Source organism: Rattus norvegicus, chromosome 4 (assembly GCF_036323735.1).
Source record: "Rattus norvegicus strain BN/NHsdMcwi chromosome 4, GRCr8, whole genome shotgun sequence".
Lineage (NCBI taxonomy): Eukaryota > Metazoa > Chordata > Mammalia > Rodentia > Muridae > Rattus > Rattus norvegicus.
This window is the reverse complement of record NC_086022.1, coordinates 152777228-152796223: the sequence shown is the minus strand read 5'-3', so window position 1 is coordinate 152796223 and position 18996 is coordinate 152777228. Positions and strand designations below refer to the sequence as shown.

The 18996-nt window shown below is 47.2% G+C and overlaps 1 protein-coding gene across 3 annotated transcripts; it reads left to right on the top strand.

Moving 5' to 3' along the window:
- Positions 1 to 10105: 10105 nt before the first annotated feature.
- On the top strand, positions 10106 to 14043 carry Fxyd4 (FXYD domain-containing ion transport regulator 4). 3 transcript variants are annotated; one of them, XM_039108308.2, is made up of 9 exons: positions 10106 to 10210; positions 10714 to 10756; positions 11536 to 11653; positions 12463 to 12495; positions 12618 to 12641; positions 13114 to 13188; positions 13263 to 13299; positions 13730 to 13767; positions 13855 to 14041. In XM_039108308.2, exons 3-9 carry the CDS (start codon positions 11614 to 11616, stop codon positions 13869 to 13871), a joined length of 264 nt encoding a protein of 87 aa, XP_038964236.1. In that variant the 5' UTR covers positions 10106 to 10210; positions 10714 to 10756; positions 11536 to 11613; the 3' UTR covers positions 13872 to 14041. The 3 variants fall into 3 exon arrangements, with proteins under 3 accessions (XP_038964236.1, NP_001355592.1, XP_063142727.1); NM_001368663.1 differs by having other exon boundaries at positions 10179 to 10210; positions 11578 to 11653; positions 13855 to 14043; XM_063286657.1 differs by lacking the exon at positions 10106 to 10210 and having other exon boundaries at positions 10583 to 11653.
- Positions 14044 to 18996: the final 4953 nt, after the last annotated feature.

Here is an 18996-nt window from a genome sequence, read left to right as displayed (position 1 = left end):
TCTACACAGTGAGCTTCAGGTCAGTCAGGGTTACATAGTTGAATGGACCACATAAAACCCATTTGTCTTCATTTATGGACCAGGCCCGATTTCGAAAAGAAGGCCATAAGGCACCAGCTCCAGGAAGAGACCGTAAGTCCCAGGAACTGGGCCATAAAGCACTAGCTCCAGGAACATACCATAAAATTCAAAAACAAAGTCATAAAACCCCCTCCCAAAGAACAGCCCTCGGATAACCACAAAAATAGGAAATATCTTATCCCAGGATGGGTCGTCTGTGCTGGGCAGCCACATCTCTTCCTGGGGCTAAGCATTCATGACACAGGAATGCAGACCACTGACCGCCTGGCACAAGCCAATCAGAAGACGAACCTGTGACCCCCTAGCACCCATCAATGAAATTTTAGATTACCTAATCCCTCTAGAAAATTCTCCTGATTCCCTTCAATAAGGATTTCCATTTCGAAGAATGGTTGACCCCCTCATGTTGGTTGTTTCTGCAGAATAAACACTCTTTTATCTTGCATACTGAGTCTGGGGTCTTCCCTCAGCAATTTTCAGACCCTGATATAGTAAGTCCTGGTCCAAAGGAAGGATGAGAAGGAGGAAGGAGGGGTGGGGGTGGGGGAGAGAGAGAGACACAGAGAGAGAGAGAGAGAGAGAGAGAGAGAGAGAGAAGAAAACAAAACATTTAAACATTTAATGTATAGATTCTGGGACAGTCGGGTTTCCTGTTTTACCGCTGTGTAGGTAACAGACAGTAGGCAGGAGGGTTTAAGGGGAAATCCAAGCGTTTATTCTGAGAAGTGTTTGTTTTAGCAGTTGTACCCTGTAAGGTGCTGGTAGGACGTGAAAGCAGTGCCCAGAGCTGAGAAGTCATGTGATGAACATGCGAAGTACAAACACTACCCCGACAGGTGACCTGGGGCAGGAGAACACGCTTGTGAAGGAGGGAGTCTCGGGACTGCATTTGACTGTTTGCAGTGGTTCTGTGGATCCTTTCAGGGTCTCTCTTCTCCCAGATGCCTACCTTCTTAACAATGTCCAAAGACCCTCATCAAATACAAACCAGGGGCTGTGGGACAGCTCAGCTGGTAAACTGCTTGTGACCTGAGTTGATTCCCCAGCACCCACATTAAAAACAAAACAAAACAAAACAAACAAAAACAGATGTGGCACAGTAGTGCATGCTCACAATCCCAGCACCACAGAAGAGAGAAGGGTAGGCACCCGAGAATGGACAGCCAAGGTGTGTACATATACACAGATGTGTGCACACACACATACATATACACAAACACACACACACACACACAAACACATACACAAATACACACAGAATGCAAACCATTGTCTCTCCTTGAAAGTTCTTCCTGATCCCACAGAGGTGGACCCTCTATAGCACTAAGGCTCCGATCGCTTCATCCATTCACACAGGCAGGCAGGCAGGCAGGAGGGCAGAGTCAGCTGCCTTGCTCTCAGGCGTCTCAGGAGGGAGAGAATTCCACGTTTGTGCCTGGACAGTCATGTAGAACTGAGAGAGAGGAAACAGGAGAGCTTCGTCCCCTTAACACAACCTGAAGAGCCTTCCTTCAGAGGGTGGGCATCCCTCTGGCCTTCCTCTGTTCACTTAGGAGAGAGTAATTTTCTTTCCTCTGTGAGATCTCCCAAATACATACTCCCTGCTTCCTGCTAATCACTGCCCACGCGCAGGCCATCCAGGGTCAGCACTCAATAGATAATTACAGAACGGACACCTTCTAAGCCGGAACGGGAAAAGGAAAGCTAGTTCCTTTAACCTCTGGATTCAGAAGCTCCACCATGATCGCAAACTCTGGATGCAAACCCAGGCTGAGATAGTCACCGTGCGTATTGCAGTAACCAACATATCTTCTTGCTGCCTGTTTGTGCATCCAGGAGACAGGAGAAAAACTAATCTGAATGTCACCAAGACAGCATCTGGGGACAGCAGAGGCTCATGCTGCTAGTTCTTAGAGCAGAGGGAAGGCCGTGCAGAGGGCTCCATGTGCAGCACTGTTGTTGTGGTTGGCTCTTGTACACACACAGCAGATCTGCAGCCTGGAACAGTGACTGAAAGAGGAACCTCTGAGGAAAACTGTTCATAGAAGGGAGGCCCACCCCTGCCCACCCCCGCTCCCCCAAGTCTCATTTTTGTTCTATTTTCTTGTAGCCCATACTTGTCTCACGCTTGCTATGTAGAAGATGACCTCAAACTCCTGACCTCCTGCCCTAGACTCTACCACTGCTCCCAGGAAATAAAAAGGGGGTGGGAGGTCTTCTAGTTGCCAAGTAGGGCCTCAGTCTGAAATTCCTTCTTCTCAGATAAGTTCTATCCCCTAGGCCATAGAGGGTAATAACCACAACACGGCAGTTACCTGCAGGCAGGAAGACTTTCCTTTGAAGGAAAGGAAGGTACCTTAACTTCCTGCTCCGACAGAAGGACAACAGAAAGACAGCGCTTTTGCATAATTTCTGCCCTCTTCAAAGACCTGATCTCATTTCTATTGCCAAAATCTTTAGTAAATAGAAAGAAAACCTGTCCACGTTGAAAGCAGAGGACTGGTGGGAGCTGGACAGGAACAGGAATTAGGAGCTGAGTTCCCTGTGTGTAACTTTGCCAAGAACAAAAGGGGAGAAGCCACTTCATCTATGGGATGCGTCATGCTTGGACACTGCGTGACTCCTCTCAGAGGTACCCACGACTGAACGTATACTCAGTGGCTGACAGTCATGCCTTTGCGTTCTATGCTATAGCCAACTCCTATTGTTAATGTACCTATCTTTTGTAGATGTCATGCCTAGTGCTGGCCAGGCGTGGAGAGGCAGAGGGAGACAGATCTCTACAAAGACTGCAAAGTGAGTTCCAGGACAGCCAGGGTTACACAGAAAAACTCTATCTTTAAAAAAAAACAATAAAGAAATATTGGGAGTGGGACCGGAGAGATGGCTCGGTGACTAAGAGTAGTTAATTGCTCTTCCAGGGGAATCCAGGTAATTGACAGCCACCTACAACTTCACTTCTAGGAAATCCAGTGTCCTCTGACCTTGGACACCTTCACATAGGTGATGCACATAAACTCATGCTGGCACACATACACATAAACCCACTAACACACACATACATACACATAAAAATAGTAAACTCTCTTTTTTAAGGAGCTGTTAAGGAAATAGTGAGGAGCTGTTAAGGAAATAGTGAGATGGCTCGGGGGGTACAGTGGTTTGAATGTTAGATGTCTTCCAGAGTCTCAGATATTTGAATACTTGGCCCTGGTGGTGCATTGCTTGGGGAAGCTTAGGAGGTCCGGTCTTGTTGGAGGATGTCACTGGAGGAGAGCCTTGAGAGTTCGAGACTTGTGCCATTTCAGGTCGGCTCTCTATGTTGATAATAGAAATGCCCAGCTGTTCCTGCCACCACGCCTGCCTGACGTCATGTTTCCCTGCTGGGATGGTGATGGACCCTCACTATGAAACCGGAAGCCAAACTGCCTTGTCCGGATAGCTTATCACAGCAACAGGAAAGTAACTGATAGTGGGCCCAGGGGCTTGCTGCACAAGCCTGACAAAGCCAATGGGATGGAGAGAATTCTGCAAAGTTGTCTTCTGACCTCCACAGGTGTCTCTCTCTCTCTCTCTCTCTCTCTCTCTCTCTCTCTCTCTCTCTCTCTCCCTCTCCCTCTCACACACACACACGATGATGGTGGTGGTGATGATGGTGATGATGGTGGTGATGATGGTGGTGGTGATGGTGGTGATGATGGTGATGATGATGGTGGTGGTGATGATGGTGATGATGATGGTGGTGGTGGTGATGATGGTGATGATGATGAGGAGGAGGAGGGGGAGGAGGAGGAGGAGGGTGGTCGTATGAAAAAGAAGTGCTGCTGGGACTGAGGAGATGGCTCAGTTGGTGAAGTGATTGTCAACCATGTGTTAGGACCGGAGTCACAATCCCCAACACTCACATCAAAAAGCTCGGTAGAGCAGTTTCCACCTGTAATCTTAGTGCTGACACTGGAGAGGTGGAGACTTGCTAGACAGTGGCACTTGCTAGAGAGCCAATGTAGCCTGATTGTCAGGCTCCCTGCCTCAAAAAGCCAAGATGGTCACCAAACACGATAGCACACACCTCCTGTCCTTGAATCGCATAGACAGAAACAGGTAGAATCTCTGTGAGTTCAGAGCCAACCAGGGATAAAGAGAGACACCATGTCACATAGAAAAGAAAAAGAAAAAGGAAAGAAAAGCCAGGACGGCTCAGTAGGAAGAGGCACCTGCCTACAAGTCCGGCAACCTGAGTTCCATCCCTGGAGTCACATAAAGGAGGAAGAAGAAAAGTAGCCCCCCTCCCCCAAACTGTCCTCTGACTTCCCACATACATCACCGCACACACACACACACACACACACACACACACACACACACACACACCAGGCACATACACAAACATATACAATAGCTATACACCAGAACTGCAGGGCAAAGTGGAAGGATTAAGGGGAACCACCTCACAACCTCTTCTCTACAACATGCGTTCTGGAACCCCAAGAACGCACACCACCACATGGAGCCTCCTAGAGCCAGAGACACCTGAGAATTTCACCTTTATCTCAGCACAGATGTGTCAGCAACTAACTCAACTGAATACTTCTTCTTTCTTATTTCCTATCAGTAATAATCTCCAGCTTTCGAGTGAGTGTGTGTGTTTGCTGTAAGGATTCCACACTGCTTGCCAGGCACCTCTCAGAGCTGCCACTCTTCTTCCTATGTCATTCCTTCCTTTTTACATCTGTGTCCCCTCCTCCTTTTGCTAATTATCCAGAACTTCCCATAGCTTTAACAACCTCTAAATCTAAAGCTTGTGGACCCCAACTTTCCCCTCTACTTTATTTACTTCTTTTCCTTTTCAAAGTCAATCCAATTCTTTTTTCTTTTTTCTTTTTCTTTGGTCTTCCAAGGCATGGTTTCTCTGTGTAGCCCTGGCTGTCCTGGACTCACTCTGTAGACCAGGCTGGCCTCAAACTCAGAGTAGTGGGATTAAAATCGTGTGCCATTACCACCTGGCTCGATACGATCCGGAAAGACGGAGCTTCTGTTAGAAAAACGCCTCCATCAGATTGGCCTGCAAACAAGTGTTTGGGGCATTTTCTTGAATAGTGATTGGTGTGAGCAGGCCCAACCTACAGTGGGCAATGCCCCGCCTAGGAAGGTGGTCCTGCAGTGAGCAGTCAGAGCAAGCACTTCTCCGTGGCCTCTGCCTCAGTTTCTGCCTCCAGGTTCCTGCCCCGCTGGAGTCACTTCAGTGATGGACTGTGGTGTGGAACGCACAAGCTGAAATAAACCTTTTCCTCACCAAGCTGCTTTTGGTCTCGGCACTTTTATCACAGCCATAGAAACATAACTAAGACCTCTGCTACCCACTCCCACTCTCCTTAGCTAACCTCTGAGCCTACTCTGTTCGGTCCTTGGTTATTTATCTTCCCGCAGTTATGGAGGACAAAGCAAGCGCTGCACTAATCTGCTAGCCCAGAATTCGAGAGACAGCATCACAACTGTAGTCCCTCTCACAGCTGACGCCCTGCTCACGGAGTGATATTTTACGGCCTGAGCAACTGTCTGAATTACACACTCAACTATACCACTTCTGAAAATCAACTCCAAACAGAGGGAGGATCGCACGGAGGATCCTGACATAAGGCCTGAAACTCTGAATCGGTGTGTGAGGGCAGGGGGGTAGAGTGCACACTTCAAGACGCAGGCATAGGTAAGGACTTTCTGAACAGGACTCACATGTTTGCTCAGAAATAAGACCAATAATAAACAAAAGGAATCCTGTAATATAAAAAGACCTTTGTGGGGGTTGGGGATTTAGCTCAGTGGTAGAGCTCTTGCCTAGCAAGCGCAAGGCCCTGAGTTTGGTCCCCAGCTCCGGAAAAAAAGAAAAGAAAAACGGAAAAAAAAATCGATCAGTCTTCAAAACAAATGACAGCAAATGTTGGCGAGGATGTGGGGAAAGGGGAAATGGCACTCACTGCTGGTGGGGGACGTCCTTCAGTACAGCCGCCATGGAAGTCACTGTGGAGCTTTTCGGAGAGTGGAAAATAAACCATGTGTTCTGCTACACCGTCCCTCAGAATACAGCAATCGGCCACGTCTACAGAGAAACCTGCACAGACGTGTTTGTTGCCACTCTAGTCACAACAGCTAGAAAATAGAACCCGCCTGGAAGGCCAGCAGCTGACCAGTGGACAGAGATGAGGACACATACACAACAGAATTTTATTCAGCCATAAGAAAAAGTGAAACTGGGGGTTGGGGATTTAGCTCAGTGGTAGAGCGCTTGCCTAGGAAGCGCAAGGCCCTGGGTTCGGTCCCCAGCTCCGGAAAAAAAAAAAAAAAAAAAAAAAAAAAAAAAAGAAAAAGTGAAACTGGAGGGGAAATGGATGGGACTGGAAAAATATACTAATTGAGTTAAGAAGTGTACTGATTGGTTTTTATCAATTTGACTTAAACCTAGACATTATCTGGGAGGAGGGGATCTTTACTGAGAGCATGGCTTCATATCTAAGGAGAAATGGAGACAACAGCTCTGTAGGATTGACTTCCAGACAAACCTGCAAGGCTCTTTCTTGATTAACAGTCAATGCCGGAGGGTCCCGCTCTCCCGGAACGGAACGACATCATCACCCTGGACAGGTGGCCCTCGGTAGTAGCATAAGAAAAGAGTCTGATGCTGGGTGTGATGTCACACGTCGTTAATCACGGCACACCGCAGGCAAAGGCAGGTGGATCTCTGTGAGTTCGAGGTCAGCCTGATCTACACAGTGAGTTACAGGATAGCCAGGGCTACATAGAATAACTCTATCAAAAAGGGGGGAGTCCGGGGGAGAAGGTGGTGGCACACACACCTTTAACCCAACACTTGGGAGGTAGAGGCAGGCACATCTCTGAGTTCAAGCCCAGTCTGTCTATAGAGCAAGTTCTAGGGCTACAGAGAGGAAACCCTGTCTCAAAAGACAGAGAAGAGGGGGCTTGGGATTTAGCTCAGTGGTAGAGCGCTTACCTAGGAAGCGCAAGGCCCTGGGTTCGGTCCCCAGCTCCGAAAAAAAAAAGAACCAAAAAAAAAAAAAAAAAAAAAAAAAAAAAAAGACAATGAAGAGGAGGAGAAGGAGGAAGGAGAGAGGCGAGAAACAAAGACTGAATGAATCCAGGATGGGTAAGCCATGAGGAATAAACCAATAAGCACTTCTCCATGGCCTCTGCTTCAGGTCCTGCCTCCAGGCTCCGGCCCTGACTTCCTTCAGGGACAGACTCTTACTGGAAGTGTAAACTTGATAAACCCTTTCCCCACTGAGTTATTTTGGGCATGGTCATTATCATAGCAATAGAAACCTTGACTAATACACCGGACCTAAAAGAAAAATGCCAGGTGCATTCTTCTTCACATGTGAATCGTGGCTTTGTGTCTTTCGATTTACATGGTTAAGAGGGAGTGTCTGTAGGGACCAGGAAGCTAGGAAGGGCCCATGAGGGGAAGAGTGCATCCCAAGGAGTTACAGGTCAGTGAAGCTCTCGGGGGCCCCAACCACACAGGCTATTGCTGTTGGCTCTTGGTTGCCCAGCAGAACCAGGCAGTGAGACACTAATGCTGAAGACACCACACAGTTTGCTTGCAGGACAGAGAGAAATCAAGCTGGATCTGACCTAAAAAATGTCCTTCTGCTGACTAGATTTCATAACGCCAGAAGGCACCATGCAGGACGCTCGGGGAGAAAGGCCATCCATGACATCCCTGCAGTCAGCCCTTCAGCTGTAAATCTACCTGCCTAGATGTGTGACAGTGGCATGACGTTCGTGAGGTAACCAAAGTGCGTTTGGATTTGATTTGAGGCCTGCTCTGAAGGAGGGAATTCAGACCTGGGGCTTTAGACCTAGCCAAAAGCCCTGGCTCAAGAGGTCACAGGTTCTGGGAGGAACCTACTACGGTTGTTTTGCTTAAATGGATGTTTGTCGAGCCACATTTTAACTATTCACGTGTCTACCTGTAGATCACTGCTTCCCTCAACCTTGGCCAGAGAAGCATCTCTCTTCAGTGGTCAGCAGTTAGGACAGACTTGTAACTGGTCAGAGTTCTGAGGCCATCTGACTGCCAGAGTGCTCAGCCCTTGTTTGTTTGTTTAGTTAGTTGTGTTGTGTGGTGCTGTGTTGTTGAGATAGCGTCTTACTATGTATGTAGTCCTGGCTATCCTAGAACTTTCTATGTAGACCAGGCTGGCCTAAAACTCCCAGAGATCCTCCTGCCTCTGCCTCCCAAACGCTGGGATAAAAAGCACACACCACACCTGGCAGAATGCTCTTAACAGGGACTTCAGCATCAAGAAGGTTTGGGGAGCCCTGAGGAAGAGAAGTGGAAAGAATATTAAGAGCAGGAGGATGAGGTGTGGGGAAATGTGCTCTCTCGGGCATAACACAGCCATTGCAGTCATGAACTTACTGCCGAGTGTTTACCTGCACAAGAGGAGTTAACAAAATCATTCAACAATCCAGCAGACAGTACTAATGCAAGAGAGAAGAGGAGAGGGAAGAAGAGGAACAAGAGGGCAGAGTTTGGATGGATATGATTAAGATACATCATAAGCACCCAAGAAATTGTCAAAGAATAAACAAAAGACATCCTAAAAAGGAAAACGCTGAGCGGTGGTGGTGGTGGTGCATGCCTTTGATCCCAGCGGAGGCAGAAACAGGAGGATCTCTGTGAGTTCAAGGCCAGCCTGGTCTACAGAGCAAGTTCCAGGACATCCAGGACTACACAGAGAAACCCTGTCTCAAGAAAGTATAATAATAATAATAATAATAATAATAATAATAATAATAATAATAATAATAAAAAGTAAAGGACAAACTGTAATGAAGTAATGAAATGCAATTTTGTGAAGTGTTCCACTTTTTAAAAAAGTACTCAAGGGAGGAAGGGTGACTGGAGAGATGGCTCAGCAGTTAAGAGCACTGACTGCTCTTCCAGAGGACCTGGGTTTGATTCCCAGCACCAACATGCCTGTTCACAACTGTCACAACTGTAACTCAAGTTCCAGGGGATCTGCCACTCTCTTCTGGCTTCTGTGGGCACCAGATACTTCAGACAGTATAGATAAACATGTAGGCAGAACACCACATCTACGAAATTCAAAAAAAGTTAACTGTTGAATCCTTTAACAACCCTTTCCACACCTACCCAAGACAGACAACCTCAACTCTTCTTCAGTGACCTCCTACACAGGAACAAGTCCCCCTCACTTGGAAAGGAGCAGAGAGGCCAAGTGTCATCCAAAGGCATGGTAGGATGATTCTGGCCAGCATCAGACAAAGCCCTCCTCTGCCTGGCAATGTCCCTCCCTCTGTGTGAGGCAGGCAAAAGTCTACCTGGGAAAGTTTCTCATTTCAGCTTAAAGAAGGTTCCCCAAGTCACAGGGTATCCAGGTCTAGCAAGAAGATGGTAAATGAACCAATGGGTCCCCATCAGACCCAGCCCCCTCTCTCTCTGAACACCAGGTTCAAATAAAAATAGTGTAGCTGCCAGTCTCTGTTATCTACGTCACTGTCCCCAAGGTACTCCACACAGCACAAGCAGGCTGGGACCCAGGGCTTTTTAAATTTTTATTTATGTGTGTGTGTGTGTGTGTGTGTGTGTGTGTGTGTGTGTGTGTGTGAGAGAGAGAGAGAGAGAGAGAGAGAGAGAGAGAGAGAGAGATCAGAGATAACTTCTGAGTAAGCTTTCATTCTAAATTGTAGTTTCTGGGCTCAAATTCAAGTCTTGGTAACAAGCACTTTTACCTCCCAAGCCATCTTACCAATCCTGGAGCTTTAAGACCTGGGTAGACTAAGGAAGCCCCTTTTCCTCTGGAGCAGGGACTGAAATCCAGTAGTCCCAGTTCTCCCTTCTCTCCCTCATTCCTTAGCTCTAAGTAGCCAGGACCCAGCACTGGCTCTACCCTGGGTGTGGTAAATGAGTTACGGCCTTAAGAGCAGGTGGGGAGGGCTGCCTACAGGAGCAGAAGAGGTAGGACCAGTTCCCTCCAGACTACTGGTGTGTGGTCCAGGGCGGAGCTCCTGGGTTTAAAGAGCAGAACCCAGCCAGGCTATCCTCAGACTTCCTCTCTGCACCACTCACCTAGCTCGGGTCATCTCCAGGGTAAGTAGATATTTGCAAGGACTTAAGTGTGCTCCTTGGAAGAGGTGGCCGAGAGACCATCTGAGGAAGGGGTGGTGGGTGCCGACTCCAGGACTCTGAGAACTGAGCAACTATTTGGGGATTGTGAGAACAGAGATGGCCTCTCCAGGCCTGGAGAGTTCTGACTTTGTAACTGTGTGGCAGCGAGTTCAGGACTAGGGGAAGTAAGAGCCAACCTTTAGCAGAAGCAGAAGCAAACAATGAGACTTAATTCAGGAGCTGTGGGTTTATAGGAAGCAGGAGGAGAAACTGATGAAGGGCAAAAGAAAACCAACTTCAGAGACTGGCCAGACCAAAAACCCCCACGTCCAGAAGAATTTTTTTATCCAGTTTTCCATCTTCAGGTCCATGCGGCTCATATATACTGTAGCCGACTTTCAGGGCTGGGTATATGTTTGAGGATTGGCATATCATAGCTCCCTCAATTTCATCTGCGTAATTTACAAGGTTGCTATTATTTCCAGGGCACTGAAACACAGAGGCATTACCTACTAAGTCACACACCTGGTAAGTGGATGTGAGGGAACTGAGCCCAGCCAGTAGGTACTGGATCTGTGATCTCATTAGTAGACCAGAGCTAAGTACAGTAGATAGTAACCGGGACTTCAGAACGGAACCTTTGACAACAGCTGCCATTATACAGAAAGAAGGGATAGGGCTTTTTCTAAAACTCAGCTACACAAGGGCTATCACATACAACTTGTAAATGGGGCCTGGAGGAGGACCTGGAGGAGGAGAAGGGGGCTATGTCTCACACACTAATAGACCTTTCTAGCAGGTACCTGTGCTCTGAGTAGATCTGAGGCTGCTTGGAGCAGGCAGAGTTCCTGGCTGTAGACATGGAGGCTGGAACTGCACCCTCCAGACCTGTTGCTAAATTCTGAGATAATGTGTGACCCAACCTGGTTCCTCTGGGGCCAGATCTTTTCAAGAGTCAGGACCCAGACACCTGGTTAGGAAAGCCTAGCTTAGGACAAGACCTCTCACTCCTAGGGAGGACAGACATCTCCCCTGGAGTGTTTGATTTTACCTTTGTGAGTTCCCACCTCTGAGAAAGAGATGATAGTATCTTTATAAAGCTCTTCACGAAGCCCAATGTGGTCACTACAGGGTGTTCTGAACACGTAACTAGAATTAAGCAATCCACATACCCAGGTAATTAATCACTAGTGCCATCTGTAGATGTTAAAGCGGAAAGCAATCCTTTTCTTCAGATAAGCGCTTGCCCATGTGGAATTCGCATACCTAATTTTCACACCAGTTCTGCCTCCTCCTAATGGCGTGAGCTGTGGCAGGTCACAGATCCCAGACCCACCTCTGCTCTGCAGCCCACCCAGCAGCCTGCAGCCTCGCCCTGGGTTGATATGGAGGGAATAACCTGTGCCTTTCTCCTGGTGCTAGCAGGTGAGTTCTCCATACACTCCACCTACCAAGGCAGTAGACACCAGACAGCCTCTCCCCAGAGTAGGACTGGTGCCCAATAAATGTGTTCACCTTTAAACCGTGTCAGCTGCATGAAACGCTAGTACAGGAGGAATGAGGATACTGAAAAATTGCTCAACGGCCACTGAGTTGGTGAACTGTGAAATGGACAATGCTATCAAAGTAGACTTGTTCCCTCACGAGGCGAAGAGCCTGGCTCTGTCCAACACTTCTCAGACAAGGTTAAAAATGAATCGGGGTTGGGGATTTAGCTCAGTGGTAGAGCGCTTGCCTAGGAAGCGCAAGGCCCTGGGTTCAATCCCCAGCTCCGAAAAAAAGAACCAAAAAAAAAAAAAAAAATGAATCAACCATCCTGTTCAGAGCAGACTAGCAGGGCAAGCTATATGAAGGGCGGGCTGGAGAGATGGCTCAGTGGTTAAGAGCACTGACTGCTCTTCTAGACGTCCTGATTTCAATTCCCAGCAACCACATGGTGGCTCACAACCATCTGTAATGGGATCTGATGCCCTCTTCTGGTGTGTCGGAAGACAGCTACAGTGTACTCATACATAATAAGCTTTTTTTTTTAAATCCACCTCTTTAAAAAAATAATAAGATATACGAAGGGCTGTGAGTGGGAAGCCATGGGCCTCAGGATGAGTTAAAAAAAGCCAAGGCCTGCCTGCTTGGGATCTGGTAGGCCTAGGGTCAGGGTCACTTCGCAGACCCCTCTAGATGCTGGTCTTTTGACCCCAAAGTGACAAATAATCACTTCTACTTCTCTCACGCAGGTCTGCCTGTCTTGGAAGCCAATGGTCCAGTTGGTGAGTAGCCACCATTGTACACTCCAAAGTGACACCTGCTGCCTGCCTGCATTTCCCTCCTGAGACCCCATATCCTATCTCCTAGATCTGGTACTTACTTCCTTATTTTTCATTTACTGCAGATAAAGGCAGTCCCTTCTACTACGGTAAGAGCCGACACCAACCCCCCCTCCCTACCCACGCTATCATAGTCAATCCTTATATCAGAGTCAATGCTTTAGACCTCCTTCACCAGCCAACTGATGAGGAGGGTACATGATCCAGTAGTCAAGGTGGGTGGGACACAAAACCTGTTCTTCGATAAGAGCTCAACAAAATGAAGGGAAAAGGGTACCTTGGGTCATGGAGCTAGGGTTGGTCCAATGAACCTTGTCCTCCTTCCTGTCGGTTTGTCTCCTTTGTCTCTCATGGCACTTGTCCCCACAAGGTACTACTATATGATGTACCTATTAACCCACTGGGTCTTTTTCACAGCCATGTGGGCAAGCACGTATTTATAGGGCAAGTGGGTGCTTGTAAAGGTGCCCCACAAAGCCACACTCCCAACCCATAAATACCTTTTGAATGAATGTGTGAGGGTACCGTGAAGCAATGTCTCCTCTTTGCTCCCACCCCTAGACTGGGAGAGCCTGCAACTGGGAGGAATGATCTTTGGGGGGCTCCTGTGCATCGCTGGAATTGCCATGGCCCTGAGTGAGTAGAGGGATTGGCGGTGTGGGGAGAGGAAGGTTCAGACTCTCGATGAATCTATGTTCTTCCTCTCCTAGGTGGCAAGTGCAAATGTAGGCGCAACCATACGCCCAGGTAAGACAGGGACCCAGTTGAATGCATCTTTGGCCCAGCACTTGTACATGGTGATAAAGTTCTAGGGTCAGCAGAGCCATTACACCTTGCCTAGTCATTGGGCTAAAAGTGGGATTTATTTGAAGATTAAACTCTCATAGGCCTCAAATGAGAGAAAAACCAGTCCTTTGATATTAAGTCACTATGGAAGAGTATTCCTGTTTGTGCCCCCATGGTAGTACACACCTGCTATCCTGGCATTTGGTAGAGGTAGGGAGATCGGCAGGCCATCCTTGGTTACATACCAAACATAAGACTAGCCTGAGCAACTACATGAGACTACGTCTCAAAAGCTCAAATACATAAATGTAAAGTATGCCCTTGTAGGAGAGTGACATGGGAAATCCTGAGGAAATGTCCTGATGCTTATCTGAGTGTTTCCTTTCTCTAGTTCCTTACCTGAGAAAGTCACTCCACTCATCACTCCAGGTGAGCTGGGCTTCTGGTGGGATTCAGGGAGAACAATAGGGTGGCAAAGGGAATAGGTCACTGAAGAACTGACCCAATTCTCCACAGGCTCTGCCAGTACCTGACGAACTGAACACAGGACCAAGTTTGGAGGCAGCTTTTTGATGACTTCCTGCTGTATCTCCCCTCTGGAGATCTTCCTCTCCAAAATGGCTTCCCTAGAGCACACTTAAGTCTTCAGTGACAGGGAAGGGTGTTCCAAAGTTGATTTTATATTAAACTGGTCTTGCTGCTCTGTCCTGTGGTCTTGTGACACCCCCCCCCCCTGTGATATGTGGGGAAAGCAAAGATGTGGGAATGCCTGAGTTGTCTGTCCCTATGGCTTTTTATAAGGAAGCTCATTCTCAGCTAGATCCTACATTGACAGCTTCCTAATCATCGTGTGCCTCCAATGCTCTCCCATGGGTCAAAGTCCAGCAATGGGAATGAACTTGCCATAAAAGATACCACAATGTCTTATCCAAAGACTAGAATTTGTGCCCAGACCCTAGCAGTTCTGATGACATGGATCACCTCCACATGATATAACCTAGAATGATGGCTTAGTCACTCTAAAATCCCAATTCAACCCAGTGAGACTTCATTGATTCATCTGTTTTGATAAAATTTTGTGTAGTCCTCAGATTGACACATAGGAAACCTCCTCCTCCAATACCCTGGGATGTGAGTGCATCCAGCAGTCTCAAAACAGAAGAGTTGAGCAGCAAAAGCCAGAACTCAGAGGTTCCCAGGGTCAGGGACCTCTTGGTGTCAGAGATAGCAGCCCACCTGTTGGGTAGAGTGCAACGTTGGGTGTTTGGAAAAATCAGGCAGCTAGAGGCAGAGGCCCAGCATCAGACCCTGAGGCATCTGAATTTCACCTTTCAGGTTCAGAAAAGCATGAAAACTGTGGTACAGAATTGCCTGGGGGTGGGTTGGGGGGTGGGGGGTACGGGACACAGACCTGCCCTGGTTGAGGGAACAGGGAAGGCAAATGGCCAGGGCACAAAACTGACCTGGGCTGTGCCACTGTAATTGGTGACTGCCGTGAAGATGAGATCCCAGCACTACAGCAGCTTCACAGCAGCACCCCCTTGAGGCGCTCCTTGGTGCTCTTCCGCCTGGTGGAAGCCTGCTCGGCAATGCAGGTGCCTCAGGTGAAGGCTTTAGCTAGTATTGCACCTTTCCTGGAGATGCAGGCTTTCCAGCCACACATCCGGCTTGGAGAGGCTACCATAGGTCCCCACACTTATCCTGAGAGGCTATTCCTGTATTTGCTTTGTGGCAGCAAAAGAACTCACTTAACTGTGTTTTTAGGCTACCAAACATTGCACAAGGTCCAGGCTGGCCTTGACTTTGAAGCTCCATTCCACTTGCTGTCACCTCCCAAGTATCATCACACTGGTTTATGTGGTGCTGAAGCACACACCCACGGCCTCACGAATGCCAAGTGCTCTAACAATTGGTCAACTATACCCAACCTTGTTTCTTGAAATTTAGATAGTCACCAACTCCTATTGGCAACCATTCTGAGATGCAAGGCCACAGCGTCCTGTATATGGCTCTCTTGACAGTAAATGGTACCAAATTACAAGTTGTGCTGCAGCAAAGGTGGCAATATATGGAAGAACATATGGAAGCCTGCCTTTGAAATGGGGCAGTATGTAGAGACAGAGAGCTGGTGTTAGCCAGAGAGATGTTTAAGCTCTCCTGGGCCTTGGACAGCAAGATCTCCACAAAACAAAAAAACCTTTCTTTTCCTCCTCTGACAAGTTGTTCAGGTAGAGAACTTCCTCTCCCCTGCCCCAGGCTTCCCTGAGCTCACTGAAGTTCTCACTAGACTATTGCACCCTGGCATAAGGCAACTTCACAGGCCCTCTCCCTCTCAGAAATGGGGGTTCTGTCCCAGTTCTTCCCCCCGCCCCCCGGAGCTGGGGACCGAACCCAAAGCCTTGTGCTTGCTAGGCAAGCGCTCTACCACTGAGCTAAATCCCCAACCCCGTCCCAGTTCTTAAACCTGTGCATTTCAACTCCCAAACCAATGACCCCATCATATGAGTTACCTGAGACTATCAGAAAGACATTTGCATTATTATTTTTAATAGCAAAATTACAGTTGTGAAGCAACAAAATATGATTTTATGGTTGGGAATCATTACATGAGGAACTGGGAAGGTTGAGAACCACATTATCCCAACTTACATAAAAGTTCTATTAACAAGTACCAGGACTCAAACCCAGTACTGTTCTAAACCCACGTTCCCAAAGTACCATGTTGCTTCTGAGATTTAGGGCTGTTCCAACGACTCTTCCTATTTTGTAGTCCAGGCCCTTCTACTTATTTATGTTGCAGATTATCATCCACTTTTCCCCCTTGGGGCAGGGCTCCCTGTAGCCTAGCTCGACCTTGAATCCTGATCCTGAGTGCTTTTAAGTGCCACTACATCTTCTTTTACTGTTCTGGGTATGAAACCTAGGGACTTTGTTGAGCGTGCTATGTTGTTCCCCCCTAGCCTAGTACTTAAAACTGCAGTACTTAATATACAAATGAATAGAAGGGTGATGGGCAAGCACCTACTATTTCTGCACCTGGAAAACATATTTGAAAAGATCACACCAAGTCTGAGGATAGCCTGGCCTAGTGAATGTCAGACCAGCCAAAGCTACATGGTAAGTTTCTCTCAAAATGAAGAAGCTGGGGAAAATGGCTCATTTGGTAGACCTGAGTACTGATCACCAGCTCTTAAAAGCCAGGCACAGCAATGTATAACTATAACCTTAAGGATAAATGTGGGATTGAGCAGATGGATCTGTGAGAACTCTCTGATCAGCCTAACTGAACTTCTGAGCTCCAGATTGTGAGACACTGTCCTCAAAAAAACAAGGTAAAGAATGATCAAAGGCACTAACTTCTGACATGTGAATATGTACCTGCATTCACATCGCTCGCACGCACACACGCACGCACACACGCACGCACACACGCACGCACGCACAACAGAGAAACAGGGTGGGCTGTATTGAGTCATCCCTATTACTGAGTAACCCTTTACCTGTACCCGTGAGATCTGATCCACCAACTCTTGCATCATCATAACTTTGGTCTGCAGTGGGACCCCTGTCTGGGGTGAGGTGATATTCTGTGAAGTCTTTCACACAACCTAGTAGAGGTAGAGCCAACGCTTAAGTTTTCTGACCAGGCCTGGGAAAGCTGGTCATGGTGTCTGTTCGCAGTAGGAAAACCCTAAGACAGAAGTAAGATTTTCAAACTTAAGTCAGGGTCGCACGTAGCCTAGGTTGGTTTTGAATCCAAGGAAGAAAGGTAACTAAAAATAATCTGAAATACCACCTGTCCAATTAAGAGAATTTTAAAAAAGCAGATTGGCAGGAGTGGTAACACATGTCTAAAATGAGTCATCTAAGGACCAGGAAGAACTAGTCTGGGTCCCAGGCTTGCCTGGGTTACAGTTGAAACCTTGTGTCAGAAACAACAAAGGCAAGCAAAGCACTAAAAGATGTTAGGAGCTAAAGAAACTTTCTTCGAAGATATTTTCAAATAAAAACAAAACCAAAACCTCACTTGGCCAGGCATGGTGATACAAAATTCCATGCACTTAAGCAGCAGATGAGAGTTCAAGGCCAGCCTGGTTTGCAAAATTACAGGACAGCCAGGGATACAAAGTGAGACAAGTGTCTAAAAACTGAAAACAAAAACCTATTGACCACAGATAAAGCTAAAATGTCAAACAGAGCCAGAGAAATGGCTCAGTAGGTAATAGCCCTGGCCCAACAAGCCTGAAGACCAGAGTTTGATCTTAGGAACCAATCTACAGGGATGAAAGGTGGAGATGGAATGGTTGAAAGCTCAAGGGCCAGCTAGGCACAGTGCAGAAATCTGCCTCAACAAGGTAGAGAGCCAGAACTTGAGTTGTTCTTTTATCTCCACTTACCATGGCACATGTGTGCCTGCACTCACATGCAAACAGCAAAAACAAAAACAAAAAAACCAAATAGTCAACACTTGGGAGGTAGAAGTAGAAAGATCAAGAGTTCAAAATCAGGCCAGAGTTTGAAGTTAGCACTGGCTGGGAACCCTTGTGGGCCTTCAAGTAACTAGAAGGCAATCTTTCAAGTGTAAAGCCAGTCTTAAGTATGCTAGCAGAAATTTAAATTCTTAAAGACCAGTTTTTCCTTCAGTGCTAGGAATGAACACGAGGCCTTACATAAGCCAGTCTCCAGCAGATACATGCCCAGCACAACATGCAGTATTTTTACCTCTGTCTTATAAAATGTCCACTGTGCTGAAACAGGTTTTGATGCTTAAATGCTGTGATATACAATTACTAAGCTCCTTGGTTTCTTAACAAGAGTTAACTATAGGCAATGAATGGATGACCAGGGCTATTTGAATAGATTTAGACAGGAAGTCAGATTAGCTTTACACTAACCAACTCCTCTCTGCTACTGGACTTTCCTGATATGAGACCTGAGTTTGTCCAGCCTCTACTACACAGGTTGGGTCATAGGCAGTCCCTCATTCCTATGTAAATCCAGTCAGCACACCACCAATCTAGTGCACCCTGAGCAGTTTAAGTGGTCTGAGTCCACCAAGAGATCTTGAGTTCAGTAGCTGGTGGAACCATTTCAAAGTGCAACCTTCCGCAAGTGGGACCTAGCTTTAACTGGTATATTGGAGAAGTTTATACCTTCCTTACTGTCCCACCCTTCCCTTCACCTTTTCCCACTTCCTGTGTGCCAGGGTCTCTTTCTACCACTAGCCACAATAGTTCGTCCTAGCTCTGGGGTGAAGCAATCAGTGAAAATTCTGAAAATGTGGACCAAGTCTTTATTAGTACTGAAGCCTGAGGGAATGGTATTAGGGTTCACACTTTGGACACTTGCTGAGTTGAAGAAACTGTCAGGAGGCACAGGTACTTGTTGCCAAGTTCAGTCCTTTGAACACATCCAGAACAACCTTCTGCACCTTATTAATAACTGCCATGCATAAGCTCCAAGTAGAAACATACAGGAGCTACAGTTGGCTCCATATTTAATAGCACTTCTCAAAAAGAAACATCCACATGGATGCAATGCCCACTCGATCAGAAAAGTAAAGTATGAGACCCCTCATGACTCAAGTAGGGTTCCCAGTAACCATGGCACTCCAGTTACTGGCGAACCCAATGCCCTCTTCTGGTCACCATCTAGAGA